The sequence below is a fragment of the Eubalaena glacialis genome, chromosome 4, assembly GCF_028564815.1.
Source record: "Eubalaena glacialis isolate mEubGla1 chromosome 4, mEubGla1.1.hap2.+ XY, whole genome shotgun sequence".
Lineage (NCBI taxonomy): Eukaryota > Metazoa > Chordata > Mammalia > Artiodactyla > Balaenidae > Eubalaena > Eubalaena glacialis.
The window spans coordinates 127,998,879-128,018,295 of record NC_083719.1 but is presented as its reverse complement, the minus strand read 5'-3'; the positions used below and the strand labels follow the sequence as shown (position 1 = coordinate 128,018,295).

The following is a 19,417-nucleotide window of genomic DNA, read 5'->3' as shown; positions in this document are numbered from 1 at the left end:
TTATTCTAGGAGTTTTATAGTTTTAGATTTTATATTTAGGGCTATGAGCCATTTTGAGTTAATTTTTTTGTATGTAGTATGAAGAGTGGATTAAGGTTCAATTTAAATTATGGATATCCAATTATTCCAGCACTATTTGTTGAAAAGGTGATTCTTTCCCCCACAGAATTGCCTTTGTTATTATATCAGTTGGATCTATTTCTGAATTATCTATTCTGTTTCATTTATACATTTTTCTATCTTTACACCAATACCACACTCTCTTGATTATTGCAGTGTGTGTATAATAAGCCTTGAGATCAGGTAGTGTTAAGCCTCAAAGTTAATTTTTTTTTTTTGCAAAGTTGTTTTGGCGATTCTTGGTCCTTTTCCTTTCCATATGAATATAAAACTGTCCTTCTCATACAGTGACAGTTTTATTTCTTTTCTTGTCAGTTTCTTCTCTAAAGCTTGCTGCTGTTTTGAATAGATTGCACTGAACTTATAAATCAATTTTCAGAATTTGACATTATAAAAATAATGAGCTGACACATGAATGTGATGTAGCGCCTTTAAGTCTTCTTTCATTTCTGTTAGCATTGTTTTATAATTTTCAGTGTACAGGTGTTTCACATCTTTTGTCAGATTTGCCCCCAAACCTTTCATACTTAAAAATTCTACTGTAGATGTTTTAAATTTTAATTTCTGGTTATTTATTGATTGTATATGGAAGTACAACTAATTATTGTATATTGATCTGGTATACTTCAACCTTCCTGAGCTTACTAATTAGTTCTAGTACCATTTTTTGGTAGAATACATTGGACTTTCTGCATAGAAGATCATGTTATCTACAAGTGAATGTGGTTTTACCCTTTCCTTTCCAAACCAGACGGTTTTAATTTCTTTTTTGCCTTATTGCACTGACTAGAACCTCCAGTACAATGTTTAATAGAAGTTGTGGGAGTAATTCCTTCCACTTTTTTCTTCATTGTCAAGATTGTTTTAGCTATTTTAGGGCCTGTTCCTTTCCATGTAAGTTTTTTTTTTTTCAAAACAAGCAACTTTTTATTGAAGTATAGTTGATATACAGTGTTGTGTTGGTTTCCATGTAAGTTTTTTTTTTTTTTTCAAAACAAGCAACTTTTTATTGAAGTATAGTTGATATACAGTGTTGTGTTGGTTTCCATGTAAGTTTTTTTTTTTTCAAAACAAGCAACTTTTTATTGAAGTATAGTTGATACACAGTGTTGTGTTGGTTTCAGTTGTATAGCAAAATGATTCATTTATATATATATATATATATATATATGTATTCTTTTTCAGATTCTTTTCCATTATAGGGTCTTACAAGATATTGAATCTAGTTCCCTGTGCCATACAATAGGTCTTTGTTGTTTATCTATTTTATATATAGTAGTGTCTATCTGTTATTCCCAACTCCTAATATATTCCTCCCCACCTTTCCCCTTGATGACCATAAGTTTGTTTTCTATGTCTATGAGTCTGTTTCTGTTTTGTAAATAAGTTCATTTGTATCTTTTTTTAGATTCCACATATAAGTGGTATCCTATGATTTTTGTCTTTCTCTTTCTGACTTACTTCACTTAGTATGATAATCTCTAGGTCCATCCTTGTTGCTGCAAATGGCATTATTTCATTCTTTTTTATGGCTGAGTAATATTCCATTGTATATATGTGCCACATCTTCTTTATCCATTCATCTGTTGATGGACAGTTAGGTTGCTTCCATGTGTTGGCTATTGTAAATAGTGCTGCTATGAACATTGGGGTGCATGTATCTTTTCAAATTAGAGTTTTCATCTTTTCTGGATATATGCCCAGGAGTGGGATTGCTGGATCATATGGGAACTCTATTTTTAGTTTTTTTAAGGAACACCATATAAATTTTAAAATAATTTTGTCTAAGTCTACAAAAAAAAAACTTGCTGTTATTTTTAAGAAAAATTGCTTTAAGCCTATAGATCAATTTGGGTATAATTAACATCTTTACTGTTTATAGTCTTCATATCAGTGACCATGGTATATCTCTATTTATTTGATTTCTTTTAATGATATTTTTTAATTTTCTTCCTAAAGATCCTACATGTTTTGATAAGTGTAAGTCTAAGTGTTTCAGTTTCTTTGGAGTGATTAAAAATGGTATTATGTTTTTATTTGTGCTTGCATGTTTTTATTATTAGTATAGAGAAATGTGATTGATTTTTGTGTTGATCTTGTATCCTCTTACTTTGCTGAACTCACTTAGTTTTAGGCATAATATTGGTAAATTCCTTTGGATTGCCCACATAGACAATCATTCATGTCATTTGCATATAGGGACAGTTTTATTTCTTTCCTTTCTGATCTGTATGCTTCTAATTTTGCTTTCTTATGTTATTTTATTGGGTAGAATTTCCAGTACTATGTTGAAGTAGAATGGTGAGAGCAAACATCATTGTCTTGTTCCTGATCTAAGAGGGGAATCATTCAGTCTTTCATCATTAAGTATTATATTTTCTGTGGGTTGTATTTTTTTGTTTTTTGTTTGTTTGGTATATGCTCTTCATTAAGTTAGGGAAATTCCTCTCTGTTACTATTTTGCTGAGAATTTTTTTTTATCATGCATGAGTATTGGATTTTTGTCAAATGCCTGTTCTGTGTCAATTGATATAATCATTTACTTTTTCTTTGTATCTTGTTGGTTAATTTTCTATTTTGAGCCAGCTCTGAATACTTGGAATACATTTCACTTAGTCATAGTGTATAATTTTTTTAATAGATTGTTGAATTTGGTTTGTTAACATTTTTTTGAGGATTTTTATGTCTACGTTCATGGGAGACATTGATCTGTAGTTTTCTTTCACTGTACTGTCTTGGTATGGTTTTGGTAATAATTTCCTGATAAAATGATTTGGGGAGTATTCCCTTCTTTTCTATTTTCTGGAAGAGATTGTGTAAAATCAGTGTTAATTCTTTAAATTTTGGTAGAATTCTCCAGTGAAACCATTTTTCCTTTTTTTGTGAGGTCTTTAAGAATCAACTTTTTACATAGTTATAGGACCATGCATATTATCTATTTCATCTTAGTTGAGTTTTGGTGTTTGAAGAAATGGTCCATTTCTTCTACCTTGCCAAATTTATGAGGCTAAAGTTGTTCATAATATTCTCACATTATCCTTTTAATGACTGCAAGATCTGTAGTGACTTGCTAATATCTATCTCTACAATTTCCAACACCTTTTTCAATTCTGGTCTGTATTTTTTTCTTTGAGTGATTTTTCTCTTCATTATGAGTATCATTTTCCAGTTTCTATACATGCCTGATAATTCTTGATTTAGTGGTAGACATTGTGAATTTTACCTTGTTGGATGATAGATATTTCTGTGTTCCAATACATATTTTTGAAGGTTTTTTTCTGTAGTTCAGTTAAGTTACTTGGAAACAGTTGTTAGGTGGCACCAGAGCAAGATTTAAATATAGAGCTAATAATTTCCCACTATTGAGGCAAGACCCTTCTGTGTATTCTTCCCAGTGAATTGTAAAGTTTTCCATTCTGGCTGGTGGAGACAGGTATTAATCTTGGCTTTTTGTGAGCTCCAGTTACTGTTTTCTCCTTCCTTTCTGGTGTCTCTTTTCCCAGACTCTGATTTTCCTTACATATATGCACTGACCAGTACTCTCCTAAATACTTGAAGTGGACCCTCTGCAAGTCTCTGGAGCTCTCTTTCTGTGCAGCTTTCTCCTCTTTGGCCTCTGCTCTGTGAATATAGCTGCCTTGGTCTCTCTGTACTATTAGTTCTTTCTCCTCCACTCTGGAAGTCTGTTGGCCCCTGCCTGGACTCTCTTGTCCTGTGTCATACCTAGAAGTGTTCTCAAGGCAGTAAACTGGGCAATCAGAGGGGTCACCTCAATTTGTTTCCCATCTCTCAAGGATCACTGTCCTTCACAGCCTGATGTCTAATACCTTTAAAGCCATTGTTTCATACACTTCTCTGGTTTTTCCATTGGTTCAGGTGAAAGTTCCCATCCATTCCCTATTACTTCACTTTGGTCAGAAGCAGAAGTTTGGAATTGGTTTATAAAATTTACTTTTGTTTTATAATTATGTAAAATTTTTTGTGGTTACAAAGTCAAATCAACAGAACATGGTATATTCAAAGAAAATTAGGTATGATTTCTGTCCCTTCTATCTTATTTCCTTCCTCCCTGGGGTAGGAAGTGTCTAAGGTAGCTGCCAATGATTCCCACCTCCTGATATTCATGGCCTTTTGTAATACCCTCTGCATAAGTAAGCAGCTTCTAACCAATGGCATATGGCAACATAGAGGGGATGTCACTTATATATTGATAATAAGGTTATAAAAGTTTGTGACTTCCATCTTGCTTACAGACTCTTCTCTTGACTCCCTAGATAAGCAAGTTGTAAGTTGGATGGCAAAGTACTGTGGGTGGCTTCCTCTCAACAACCAGCAAGGACATGAATGCCTTTAGTCCAACAATCCTTGAGGCATTAATTTGTGCCAACAATCATGTAATTGAGCTTGGAAATGAATCTCTCCCCATTTGAGTCTTCAGATGAGAGAGACCCCAGCCTGGGCCAATACCTTGATTATAGATTTGTAGAAGACCCCGAAGCAGAGGACTCAGATAATCCATGTCCAGATTCCTGGCCAACATAAACTGTGAAACAATAGATGTGTGTTGTTTTAAGCCACTAAGTTTTGGGGTAGGTTGCTACATTTCAACAGATAACTAATAATACCTTTTGTAGATTATATTTTATTTGATGGATTATTCTTCCATCATTTGCTTTTTATTTTTAAGGTAAACATATACAGTTGATTTTCATTATTCACAGATTCTGTATCTGCAAATTCACCTACTTGCTAAAATGTAGTTATAATCTCAAAATCGATACTCACAGTGCTTTTTCAGTCATTGGCAGACATGCACAGAGTAGCAAAACATTTGAGTTGCCCCATGCACACATTCCCGGCTGAGTTTAAACAAGGGGATGCTCTGCCTTCCTGTTTCAGCTCTCATACAGAGATGAACAGATGACGGGGATGGTAGGGGCAATTCAGTGTAGTGCAAGAAACTCCAGCTCTGGAGTCAGTTGGATAGGGTTTGAATCTAACTCTGGCCTTTGTTACTGGACCTCAGGCAAATTACTTAACTGTTCTAAACCTTGGTTTTTTTTTTTGGTAAAATAAAGAAAATACAGAGCTGATCTCCCTGTGCTATGTGGTTGCTTCCCACTAGCTATCTATTTTACGTTTGGTAGTGTATATATGTCCATGCCACTCTCTCACTTTGTCACATCTTACCCTTCCCCCTCCCCATATCCTCAAGTCCATTCTCTAGTAGGTCACCTAGAGGGGTGGGATATGGAGGGTGGGAGGGAGGGAGATGCAAGTGGGAAGAGATATGGGAACATATGTATATGTATAACTGATTCACTTTGTTATAAAGCAGAAACTAACACACCATTCATTGTAAAGCAATTATACTCCAATAAAGATGTTAAAAAAAAAAAAGAAAATAGAATCCACCAACATAAGTTGTTTTTAAGGTTATCATCTTAATTATACAAAGTTGTAATTTAAGATTATAATCTATTTTATGTTGATTTATTTCCCTTTGGAGAAATGGTTCAGTATTCACTAATTCTGTGTTTGCAGCAACTTAATTGAACATAGCTACCATGAATAAGTAGAATTAACTGTATAAATATTCACATTTTTAGAAAATAAATGGTAATAACAAACTATTTTCATTTTTTTCTACTTTTTTTTCCCTCATATAACATTATATCCTGAAGTTACCTCCATATTAGTACATAGAGATACTTCTCTCTGTCTCTCTCTTACAGCCGAATAGTACTGTTTTGTGTGTATACTGTAATTTATACAGCTAGACCTGTTAGTAGATGTTTGGGTTGACTGATGTCTTTTGGTATTAAAAATAGTACTGCAATGAGTAACTTTTTTTTTTTTTTTTTTTGCCAAAGGGTATTTGGGATATATTCCTGGAATGGAGTTTCTGAGTTAAAAGGCAAAAGCTTACATGTAGTGTTGTGGTTTTAGACTCTTTGATAATCCCCTTAAGAGGTAGAGCTCAATTCCCATTCATTTGATTGTGGGCACCCTTAGTGATTCACTTTCAGGAAATAGAATACAAAAGAAGTAATGAGATGTCATTTCTAATTTAGGTTATAAGAAGACTATGGCTTCTATCTTCTGTGTGCTCTCTCACTCTCTTTCCCTTGACTCACTGGTCTGGGTAGGAGCTTGCCTCCATACTAAGAGGGAGGCTTGAGAGGGAAGACCCCTACCATGTCATGAGGATAATAGAGTAGCCGAAGGAAATCCCCCCATGGTGAGCAACTGAGCTTGGAAATTGAAATTCTGAGGCTTGTCATCAGCTACTTGATTGAGTTTAGAAGCATAACCTCCTCCAGTTCAGCCTTGAAATAATTGCAGCCCTGGCTGACAGCTTGACTGCAACCTCATGACAGACTAGACCTGAACCACCCAGCTAAGCTATTCCCACATTCTCCAGTCACAGAAACTATGAAACAGTTAACTACAACAATGTATATAGTTTCAGACTGCTAAATTTCAGGTAATTTGTTACACAGCAATAGATAATGAATACATATAGTTTTGTTCACTATTGCTAAATCTTCTATATAGGGGCTATACCATTTTTCTGTCCCATGAGTAATATATGAGAATTCCAGGTTCCCATGACTTTACTAACACTGTGTATTTCCAAACTAAGAATACTTTTTTTTTTTTAAACAAGGTAATAGATGAGAAATAGTATCTTACTGTGGCTTTAATTTTTATTTCTTTCATTGTAAGACAGGACTCCTCTCCACCTTCTTTTTAAATTAAATATTAAAATAAGTACAGCTTCCCATAATGCTTAGGATAAAGAGCTAACATTTTCACAATTTCTACATGACTCTGCACAGTCTGATCCCTTCCCATATCAACTTCCACTGGTATCACTGCTTTAGGATTCTGAATTAATCATTACTATACCCTTAGTGCATAACACAGTGAGTGACTACAGTGTCTTAAGCACAAGACATGCAATAAAGATTGATGTAACTGTGGAAGCTTAAATTGGAGTGCTGTTGGTTGCCCATTTCTTACCCTCTTCTTTGTCTTGACCAAATGTTAGGCCTTTTTCCTCCCCTCATACTCCTAAATTTTGGCTTGCCCCCAAGTTTAAACATACACTAAAGGGTAAGGATATGCGGAACATCCTCCCTCAGCAGCTTATTCTCAGAATCTGAAGACCCTAGAAACATTTCCTGTTAAAGTACCCTGGTTTTGCCACTTGCACACCTCCACCTTTTGAAAGTTCCTGCTAACCCTTCTTACACCTCCCTATTAAAGAAAAGCCTTTTTCTGTTTGATTTTGTGAGATGCTTGCAGATTTCTGAGATTGGTGCATTCTCCCTATTGCAATAATCTTTCTGAATAAAATCTCTTCATATCTAAATCCAGACATGTTTTTATTTGACATGGGAAACAGAACTGCTAATGTAAAATTGCTGCTCATTTAATTACACACAAGCCAGAAATCATGGCTCTTGTGAAATCTATGATGATTCAAAATTGTATCTATTTATGTACAGGAAACATCAGTTTGTTAGTATGCCTTTTTTTTTAAGTAAAAAGCTTGATGTAAAGGTTATGATAACAAGTGTTTCGTTTGTTCTTTTTTTTTTTTTTAATCAAGTGATTTTTTTTCCCTGAAGTCTAACCTCCTCACTCTCTTCCTCTCTTTTCTTTCCTTCTGCTGTTTTAGTCTCCTCCTTCTCTGTCTCAGTCTCCCTCTGAGTCTCCCGTGTTGTGTCCGGTTTCCCACTTCTGTTCCTGTGCTTCCATTTTTCACGCTTAAGTTTCCCATCTCTCTGTCTCCACAAGCTTCTCCTTTGCCCCCATTATTCTTGTTTTCTCCTAGTCTCTGATTCTCATCTCCTCTCTCCTCTCACTTTATTTTCTTCAGTCGGCCTCTGCAACTTGTTACTGCAGTAGTAGTAGTTTCCCCTAGAGAATTCCATATAATCGTTTTCAGCGTAAAGTTCATTATTTCTGTGTGTCCTCTTTCTCTGCTCCTCAGTGAACTCTTCCATCACTCTGGCCCCTTTTTCCCACAGCGGAATCTCCATTCCACGTTTTCACCCCTCTCAGCAAGTAGAATCTCCCGGTAGAGGGCTGTGCCATTTACAAACACTTTTAGGTAAAGTCGCCAATGAGAATATTTTACTGTTCCAAATTCTTCCTCTTCCACCAAATGAAGCTTTCTAATAGAGGACATTCACTCAAACTTCTTACCCAGTCCTCCTATAAATTCTCTCTGCAAAATTTTGCATGTTACTGGTTTGTATAATTCTCCTTTATGTCATCTTTTCCCCCTCCCCTCACTGCCGCGGTGGTACAGCCCAGCCTCGAATAAACCGAATTCCTCTGCTTGTACGGAACTGGACGGCCTCTCAAGATGGCGGCTCCCACTGAGACACAGCGCATGGGAGCGGCCATATTGCCTCCTGAACAAAGCCGCCCAGGGTGCGGAGTGGGCAAAGCTGCCCGGTACCGAACAGCGCAGGCCCGGGAGCCCAGTGCTTTGCTCACCCAGACAGGAAGCGGGAGAGTTCGCCGCTATGGATGTGACAGCTGTCCCAGGTTAAGCCGTGACGGGCGTTTCTAGATCTGATAACGGAACTGCAGGTCAGAAGGCGGACATGTGTGGTGATGAGTGAGTCTTTTGGATTGGTAATGGGACGGGAGGGGTTCGTGAGTGTCAGTGATTGGAGACTGATGAAGTCACTGGTGGGGAAGGTATGTAGGATTAGGGTTGGGCTTATTTGGGAGTCAGGGATGGGGTGAGCTATGAGGTTAGTAATTGGATAACGGTGTGTCAATGACGGGGTTGTCTGTGGGATCAGAAATGGTGTGTATGGGGACTGACTGGTGATGACTGGGTCAGGGATTTAGGGGACTCTGAGGAATCAGTGATTGGTGAGGGAGGCTGTGGACTAAATGATGAGGGCATCCATGTGTCAGTCAATGATGTGGTGGGCATGGGACAGATCTGTGGGGTATGTGATTGCTAGGTCCGAGGATTCAGAGATTTGGAGGGAGCAGTAACGGGATCAGCGCGTCTTGATGATCAGCCCTACTTTTTTTTACATACATTAAAATTTCCACAGGTCATAGGCAACCTTAAAGGTCAAATCTCTTCTCAACCATTATGCCCTTAGTCTGGTGCCCCGCATAAAAAGGATCATTTTGAAACAAGACCAAACAAATCAAAAAAGATAGGATTATTATGAAAAGTGTGATTTTCGTCCTACCTCTTTCTAAGTTTATTGAAATCATTTTATATTTTATTCAAGAAACATTTATTGCACACCTGTTGGGTGCCCAAAGATAAGTATGACTATTTCTCCTGGTTGTTTCCTTCCAGATCTATTTTGACAAAGCCTGGAATACCCCATATAAAACAGTCTGTCTATCATGGGGGCACCCACTTCCTCTGAACCAGTTAAGTCTTACCTACCTGACTCCTTCTGGGACTGAGAACGATTTCCCAGGTATGTACCTTCTTACGTTAGGGTATATTCCGTTGTATCAGTGGTTCCAACGTACCGCCATTTTTATATGCAGACAACCATACTGTTGAAATCAGCAATAAAAATTTAAACGGAAAACATCTTAAAATTAACATTTTGGTCCATGAATATTGATTGGCAGGAAAGTCTGCTGAGTTGAAGGAAAATATGAGAGCTCTTGGGAGATTATTAGAATTCAGCTGCTGATTCCTTTCTGGGGAATAAGGGAATACATTCCTCAGTTTTTCATTTGGTCATTAGCCATTGTTCTTGCCGGGGAACTTCATCTTTGTGTGTGTGTGTGTGTGTGTGTATGTATTGCCTTATGAAAACATTAGAGTGGAATTGTTGGTTCATAGTGGGGAAAATAAGTTGTTAATAAATCAACAGGAAACATATGTTCACATCTATACAATTAAAAAACCTTGTCCAAGTTCTGTATGATCATAGTATGTAGTCACAAGAGGACTTCCTTCACATGATACTTGCTGATCTTTCTATAAAGACCGAACAGTCTTCTCCCACAGGTTGGCCTAACATCTACCTGACTTCTGTGGTAGTTGTTTCTAGACTGGTGAATGTGGAAGCTGCAGTCTGCGTCTGATCTGTGAAAACGTCCTTCTGATCACCAATTTTGCCTTTTCAGGCATCTACCTTTTTAGAAGAGAGCAGAAAATGATGAAGTCCCAGGTGAGTTGCTTTAATTTTTAATTTCTTAAATTTCTTTTTTTGGTTCTTCATACAATCAAATGGAAAAATGAAGATAGCTAAAATTTGGATCAGGGAAAGACAGCCAAAATAAAGATCCAGACCTAGAAAGAGTTGCTAAGTAATATGTAGATAACCTGGCCTGAAACCATTTAAAAAAACTGATGTACCAATTTTTCTTATCTTTCTTGCTGACATCATCAGTTACATGATTTGCAGACCTCTGAAGAGAAAGCAGATATATTTCCCATGGGAAGAAATTATTTCTTGCCATATAAGACTAAGATTTCATTTTGGGGTCTTTCTCTAGGTGATGGAGTGTGCAGTGTTCTCACCAACACTCCTGTGGTAAATGCAATAATAAATTTCTTGTATCTGTATCACAGAGTGATTTCTTTTAGAGGGAAGTTATCATAATGTCATAGCCAAACTCCTTAACTTTATCCTTTAGAGCTGGAGTCATCAAACTATTGCCTGTGGGCCAATTTCAGTTCTCCAACTGTTTTTGTAAATAAAGTTTTATTGGCAGCACAGCCATGCCATTTGTTTACATATTGTCTATGGCTTTTTTTGTACTACAATGGCACCATATGGCCTGCAATGCTGAAAATATATACTTTACTGAAAAAGTTTGTTGACCTCTGCTTTAGAGGACCAGATTGATTATAGAGGCTTCCTATTGGCCAGCTTTCTCTACCGATAAAGTCTAGATAACATAGGATGGATACATTTTGAATGGTCTTCCAAAATATATATTTCTTTCAAAAGGCAGTTCTTAAAATATAATTGTCTGGCAGAGCTTTGGAGAGCAAGGGTCACTGATGCTCTGTACCCTTTGCTATGGTTTCATAGTTTGTAGGATTACTGTCTAACTTGGGGCTAGTTCCTTCTCTGTGTTTCTGTTTTTAACAGTCTGTTATTTTTTCTCCCTGCCAATATTCACTATATATACAGTATAAAAATCTTTAACTATATAAAAAGATAAAAATTTAAACACTGAGGGACCTTTTAACTTAAACTCCCCTCTTCCTGAGATTATCAGTGTTAACCATTTGTTTCTAACCTTGTGATTGAGCGTACATGTGTACCATGTGTACCAGTGCCAGGGGTGTCTCTTACTTTCTTGTTCCTTTTTTGGGGGAAAATAATGTTATAGTAAACATTCTGTTTTGCAACTTGATTTTTAACTTTACTCTCCAGTATAAAAATTTATGTATACATTTTGAATATCTTCCTATGCCAGTATATAGAATTCTCCTTTATTATTTTAGCAGATCCATAATATATCCTTGTGGACTGGAATTGTTTCTTCATCTATAAAGTGGAGATTGTAATCCTCATAGGGTTGTTGTGAAAATTGAGTAAAAACCACGCTTAGAACTGTAACTGGGGATGGTTTGTTTTATATTTAAGTATTAGCTATTATTATTATATCATTATTATTGTCAAATCTTGGAATCAGCTTTTGCATTAGGAGTTCTTATGTATATTTTACAGTGGAGCTTAACAAATGAGTTCTATTGTGAAAAGACAGGTTTTTTTCCTTTTTGGGTCTCAGTAACTTTGGAGCTGTGCTGTCCAATACAGAGCCACCAGCCTCATGTGGTTATTGAGCGCTTGAAATTGGCTAGTCTGAATTGAAGTGTGCTTTGAGTGTAAAGTACATAGTGGGTTTTGAAGATATAATTGCAGAAATTCATTAATAATTTTTAAAGATTGATTACATGTTGAAATGATATTTTGAGTATACTGGGATAAATATATATTATTGAAAATTTTTTGAATGTTGCTACTAGAAAATTTTAAATTACTTATCTGGTTGGCTTTATATTTCTGTTAGAGCTGCTTTAAAGATGAAAATGGATTTTTTATTGGCCCAATAAATCCAACTATCATGGCTAATTAACTTGCTTGTTAGCTCAGGAAGAAAGATTTATATTTTTTCCATACAGTCCAGAATTGAAGTAATCATTTTCACACATATCTATCCTTCTTTTCTCCCTCTAACACCTACTCCCCTTCTATTTCCTCCATCTCTTCCATTCTCCCAGTCACTCAAGCTGTAAAAATTGCTTGTAGCTGATTGGAAAGTACAATTTTCCACTGATTATGCACTATTTTACTCAAAATTTTACTCAAATTTAACAAAATTTATACATATTTAGTATATTAAAGCATTCTAGTATCATTGATAAAGCAAAATTAGAATGTCAGCATTACGTTTATTAATTTTCTTATCAGAATGGTTTCCCTCTACATTCTACATTTATTATCTTCCTCATGTTACTGTTCTTTAGATCACAAGAATATTATTGACAGTGCACAAAACTGTTTTTAACTAAGCATGAAATTTATTTTATTCTTTATAATTTTCATTCATTCCTTTTTAGCAAACATTTCTTGAGTAGTCAATATATGTCACAGGTGCTGGCTGGCTGTGGAATATCTCAAGAGTTACACATGGTTCTTTCTTGGGAAGAATGCAGAGAAAAATGGGGTGAACAGATGTGGAAACTAACATTAACACATAAAAGCTCTATAATAGACATGGGAGCAAGGAACTTTTATAGTCGATAAGGGGGAGCAGCCAGCTTTATAAATAAGTCAAGGATAAGAGTCTTAAAAGATTATTAAACTCTGGATCATGAAGGAAGTAGGATGAGGATAGGAAACAGCATTTGAAAAAGTAGAAAAGGCTGAGAATTTGAGGAAAACTAAAGCGGAGGGTGTCTCATGGAAAGTTTGTCTGAAGGCGGCATTAAGGTAATAAAATATAAAAGGTCTTGTTTACAGTATCAAGGAAGGCATTGTGGAGTACAGTGGTCAAGAACCCAGCTACTGAGTCAGGACACCCGCTTTTAAATCTGACAGTTAATCAGCCATTTATTCAGTGTAACCTCTGGCAAGAAGTGACTTAACCACTGTAATCCTCAATTCTCTCATATGTAAAGTGGGAAAACTAAAGGGGTTGTTATGGGAACAGACTGCTTGGCAGCTTGATGGTGTGAATATGAGACTTGATGTGGGGTGAGAGAAACCTTAACATTGAGATGATTGCGATGAGACTAATTATATATGCAAGGGTGGAACCAAAGGAGTCTTTTAAGCAGGGGAATGTTGATATTTGTTTTTTCATTCTGAAAGCAATATTTGATAATAATGGAATAATTAGGGAAAAACCCTCAAAAGCAGTTTAAAATAATACAAATCATTCAGATTCCACTATTAGGTGACAACTATTGTGAACATACATAATGGTGCCATAATTAAAATAGTCAGTTTACCCTCCAGAAACACCTCTTGTTCTGCAGTTACCCAAGTCCTTTATTTCAGTGTCATGTCAATAATTTGTTATAGTTTTCTCGTGAATGTTTCCTGCATATTTCTTAAGTGTGTTTTTCAATATTGCTGTTATAATTGATGTATTTCATTATATTCCTAGCTATTGCATATATATAGGAGAACTGTTAGATTTAGAAGAAGCTAAGATTTCCTTCCTATGAAATGAGGGGATTGGACTAGAATCTTCAAGAACTCTGACATTCTCTGATTCTCTAAATGTGGCTTTTCTCTTTTTTATATGTTATACTTTAAAAATCCTTCTCTGTAATTATTAATAAAGGGCTTCCCTGGTGGCGCAGTGGTTAAGAACCTGCCTGCCAATGCAGGGGACACGGGTTCGAGCCCTGGTCCAGGAAGATCCCACGTGCCGCGGAGCACCTAAGCCCGTGCACCACAACTACTGAGCCTGCGCCCTAGAGCCTGCGAGCCACAACTGCTGAACCCACGTGCCACAACTACTGAAGTCTGTGACCCCTAGAGCCCATGCTCCGCAACAAGAGAAGCCACCGCAATGAGAAGCCCGCGCACCGCAAGGAAGAGTAGCCCCCGCTCCCAGTAACTAGAGAAAGCCTGCGTGCAGCAACAAAGACCCAACGCAGCCAAAAATAAATAAATAAATAAAAATTTAAAGATTGTTAATAAAAATCTTCCCAGCCAGGTTTTGTTTTGTTGTTATATAATTTTGGGTATTTTTAGAGTTTAAATTTTTGCTCCATCCAGAATATATTTTTTTCTCTTTTCCAAGACATAAGATATCATTGTATTAGTTATAATTGATGTATTTTATTATGGCAGCTAGGGCTGCCCTAACAGAATACCACACACTGTGTGGGTTAAACAACAGAAATTTTTTGTGTCACAGTTCTGGAGACTAGAAGTCAAAACTTAAGGTATCAGCAAGGTTGGTTCCTTCTGAGGGCTGTGAGGGAAGGATCTGTTCCAAGTCTCTCTCTTTGGCTTGTAGATAACTATCTTCTCCTCATGTCTCTTCATACTGTCTTCCCTCTGTGTGTGTGTGTCTCTCTGTTCAGATTTCTCCTTTTGATGTGGACCTCAGTCATATTGGATTAGGGTCCACCCTAATAACCTCATATAACTAATTACATCTGCAGTAACCCTATTTCCAAATAAGGTCACATTCTGAGGTACTAGGGGTTAGGACTTCAACTTATGAATTTTCAGGGTATACAATTCAGCCTCTAACATATGGCTTCAACATTATTCTTTTCCTGTTAACTGTCCAGTTGTTTCAGTACTATTCATTGAATAATACGTCTTCCTCTCAGCTGTGTGTTTTTTTAAATATTAAACTCAAATCTTTATGTAATGCTAGTTCTTTTCTAATTTATTAGTGCACAGAGATACATTTTCATAGTTATATTCAGTGTGTACGTATTCACTTATGCTGTTTTTTTCATTTATTCTTTCATGTAAGTATTTCCACATGTTGAAAGAGCTGTATATTATTCCATCAAATTTAAGTAATTGTTTCCTTATTATTAGATACTTGAATTGTTTTCCAAAATTCCTCTCAGCTGCTTTAATGCTGCCCTTATCACTTACTAAATTACCATTTGTATTAGGTAGGCATTTTATGATTTACCTCTTCTGTTTTCCTGTACTGTCTGGGTCTTCTTGCTAAAGGCAGGATTTTACATTGGTTCTCCCAAATACTCTGATACAAAACTAGATGTAGGTATAGTTTTGCATACTATATTAAAGATGATAAGAATGATCACTTTAGATTGAACAGGAATATACTGTTACAGGGGTTAGTATCATTCAAGGATGTGGCTGTGGATTTCACCCAGGAGGAGTGGCAGCAACTGGACCCTGCTCAGAAGACCCTGTACAGGGATGTGATGCTGGAGAACTACAGCCACCTGGTCTCAATGGGTAAGGATGACTTCCCTGTATAACTCAGACTTGTCCAATCAAGTGCCTTTCCTTATCAGTCTCTGTGGTTAGGTGGTTCCTGACATACATAATGACTTTTATGATCTTCGTACCTTCCCCGATGGAGGTCATTACTTTGCTGAGGGCCAAATGGACTACTTCATTGTAGACCTCCTTAAACTGCACCTTCTCTTTTGCCTTCTGTGCAGTCTATCCCAGTTCCTCTGTGATTTCCATTTAATAGGGCATCCAGTTTCCAAACCAGATGTCATCTCCAAGTTGGAACAAGGAGAAGATCCATGGATCATAAAGAGAGACATACCAAATTGGATCTATCCATATGAAGATCAGGCAGATGGGCGACAAGGGAAGTGAAATATCAGTTTTTTTTTTTAATTGACTGATGCCTGAGGCTTATGTTTCTCTCCTTAGTGAATTCTCTTATTCTTTGTTCCTGTGCTGAGAATTTAGTAGGCATTCAACAAATAATTAATCAGTTAAATAACTGTGAACCTTTATAGGGGATAGCTATTTCTTATTGATTGTATATGTATATATTATGTATTAAATATATATTTGTTTAATATATTTAATATATATTTAATGCATTTTATGAAAAGACTTAATAGGCAATAGAAGGCAAATTCCTTCTAAGAACACAGGTTGCATGACAGAATTAAATGTCAAATACTGCTACTGTTTTTAAAAGTTCAGAGAAAATTAGAGTCTAAAGAAATGAAACAGAATTTGAAAAGGCATTTTTCAGAGCATGCAGCTGTAGCTGCTTTGAAAGATATATTGAGTATTGATGATGCTGAGAGAGGGAGGTGAAGACAAACTGTTGATGGGGGGTGGGCATGAAGAGTATATGAACAAAACCTTGAAGTTAGGGAAATATGGCTTTTCTGGGAGAACTTTGCTAGTTTTATTTGATAATGTATAGAAGGAATTTATGGGGAACTGTGGAATTCAAGCTTGGATTCTTGGTGTGAATCTGATACTGAATCCGCAGCAGGATTTTGGGTTTTTCTGTTGTTTGTATTAGTCGTTAGTTAGGAAAGTAGACTGAGGAGAGTTAAAGTATTTTGAGTACAGAAGAGACCTTGTTTCTTTGGCTAGTGGTGGCAGGATAATACTAGTCAAGTATATATAGCAAATTATAAAATAAACGCATTTGAAAGGTGAAAAGCATTTCCCTTCAGAAAGCGGGAGAAATGGGAAGACTCTAGAAGAGTAATCCAAGATTAGAGTGATAATAACTCAGATAGTTTTCTATCTCCTTCAGGTATAGTTTTTCCATAAATATTTCGCTTTAACATCCTTGTCTAACCATTTCCCTCATCATACTATTTGCTGTCTGTCTTATGAAATGGCCTGTCTCCATCCCTGTTTTGAGTTCATCACCTTCATTGGATCAGTCATTTTTTATACTCCTCTGCATTCTGTTAATTATTCTTTATGACTGTTTTATTTTATCTTTCTTTCCTTTAGACAGGAAAAGTAACCTTGACAACACCCAATCATGTATTTTGGGGTCTGTTTCCTTCCATAATAAGATACTGAAAGGAGTCACAAAGGATGGTTCATTTTACTCCATTTTAAAAGTCTGTCAAGGTGATGGCCACCTGCAGAGATGTCAGAAAAACAGACTTTTCAGGCAAGTAACAGTCATCAACAACAAAACAATGACTGTGGAGTCAGACCACAAATATAATGCATTGGGGAAAATATTTCAAGAATGCATAGGGTCAGATACTTCAAGACAAAGACCCCATAACTGTGATGCATTTAAAAATAACTTGAAATCTAGTATTGACCTACCTAGTTGTAATAAGAGCAATTCAGGAAAAAACCCTGATGAGAGTTTTGGATGTGGAAAATCATCCATCCATGGTGTGTCCAATCCTGATCTTGAGAAAATTCACAATCGAGTAATTCCCTGTGATGATAATGAGTGTGGAAACATTTTCAGCAAGAAACAATCCCTTATTCAGTATCAGAATGTTGAAACTAAGGAGAAAACCTGTGTATGTATTACATGTGGAAAAGCCTTTGCTAAGAAGTCGCAGCTTATTGTACATCAACGAATTCATACTGGGAAGAAACCATACAATTGTGGTGCATGTGGGAAAGCCTTCAGTGAGAAGTTTCACCTCATTGTACATCAAAGAATTCATACTGGGGAGAAACCTTATGAATGTTCTGAATGTGGAAAAGCCTTCTCTCAAAAATCATCCCTCATTATACATCAAAGAGTTCATACTGGGGAAAAACCATATGAATGTAGTGACTGTGGGAAAGCCTTCTCCCAGAAATCACCCCTCATTATACATCAGAGAATTCACACTGGAGAGAAACCTTATGAATGTAGAGAGTGTGGTAAGGCCTTCTCCCAGAAGTCACAGCTGATTATACATCATAGAGCTCATACTGGAGAGAAGCCCTATGAGTGTACTGAATGTGGGAAAGCCTTCTGTGAGAAGTCCCACCTCATCATACATAAAAGGATTCACACTGGGGAGAAGCCCTACAAATGTACTCAATGTGAGGAAGCCTTCAGCAGGAAGACAGAACTCATTACACACCAGTTGATTCATACTGGGGAGAAACCTTATGAATGTACTGCATGTGGGAAGACCTTCTCCCGGAAGTCACAGCTCATTATACATCAGAGAACGCATACTGGAGAAAAACCCTATAAATGCAGTGAATGTGGAAAAGCCTTCTGTCAGAAATCACATCTCATTGGACATCAGAGGATTCACACAGGAGAAAAACCTTACGTTTGTACTGAATGTGGGAAAGCCTTCTCTCAAAAGTCTCACCTCCCAGGACATCAGCGGATTCATACAGGAGAGAAACCTTATATATGTGCTGAATGTGGAAAGGCATTTTCTCAGAAGTCAGACCTTGTTTTACATCAGAGAATTCATACTGGGGAAAGACCTTATCGGTGTGCTGTATGTGGGAAAGCCTTCATCCAGAAATCACAACTCACTGTACATCAGAGAATTCACAGCAGTGGTAAAATCATAATGAACTAAAAACACAGACAAGCTTTCAGTATTAGCTCAAGCCTTAATAAACAACAGAAACCTGATTAATTTGATAAATTTGTGGACAACATCTTTATAGAGAAAATTTTACAAGAGAATTTGTGTCTGTAGTGTGGTGATACCTAACTCAGCAAACATGATGGGAAATAATTACATAAATGAAGGACATTTCACCATGGCATGTAAAGCTTTTAAAGTCATGAACTGAACGGTCAGTAGAACAAATTATGTATATAGAATATTGTCAAATTACATATTCCTTATTATACCATAACAATAAACACATTGTGATTGCTAATATTAGCTTGCCATTATTTTGGCCATGTACAGTAATTCCCTATAAAGGACATGAAGAAAAATTGAGTTAAAAAAATCAATTCCTAGAAACTGTATTAATAAGGAGGGGCTTGGGAGTTCCCTGGTGGTAGGACTTGGCGCTTTCACTGCTGTGGCCCAGGTTCAATCCCTGGTCGGGGAACTAAGATCCTGCAAGCTGTGCAGAGCAGCCAAAAAAAAAAAAAGGGGGTGGGGTGGGGGGCTTAGCATGATCCCTAAGTATACATGTAAAATTCTTATACAAAGATGCAAAGATAGGTTGATCAGATTCAGTAAAGGTGATAATTATATATTTTCCCATCTCAAGCATATAAGTTGATCTGTATCTCTGGAAGGACCCTGGACCTTGAAATTGATGCTCCTTGACCAAGTCTCCTCTTTATTCTCCCTTACTGGGAATTTGGTATAGTGGAAAGACTTTGGTACTGAACCGGATGGTTTGGGTTTTAATCCTGGCTCAACTAC

At 36.7% G+C, this 19,417-nt stretch overlaps 2 protein-coding genes across 2 annotated transcripts in view; both read left to right on the top strand.

The window, feature by feature from the left end:
* The window catches only part of ZNF300 (zinc finger protein 300), a 51,263-nt gene extending 32,500 nt beyond the window's left edge, over positions 1-18,763 (top strand). The window contains 1 exon segment of the mRNA XM_061189874.1: positions 17,579-18,763. Coding sequence (XP_061045857.1) covers positions 17,579-18,604 — 1,026 coding nt within the window. The 3' untranslated portion in view covers positions 18,605-18,763.
* LOC133091043 (zinc finger protein 300-like) lies at positions 9,473-16,030 on the top strand. Its single transcript, XM_061189873.1, has 4 exons — positions 9,473-9,596; positions 10,261-10,304; positions 15,434-15,560; positions 15,805-16,030. The coding sequence occupies exons 2-4, from the start codon at positions 10,290-10,292 to the stop codon at positions 15,933-15,935; spliced, it is 273 nt and encodes a 90-aa protein (XP_061045856.1). The 5' UTR covers positions 9,473-9,596; positions 10,261-10,289; the 3' UTR covers positions 15,936-16,030.
* Positions 18,764-19,417: the final 654 nt, after the last annotated feature.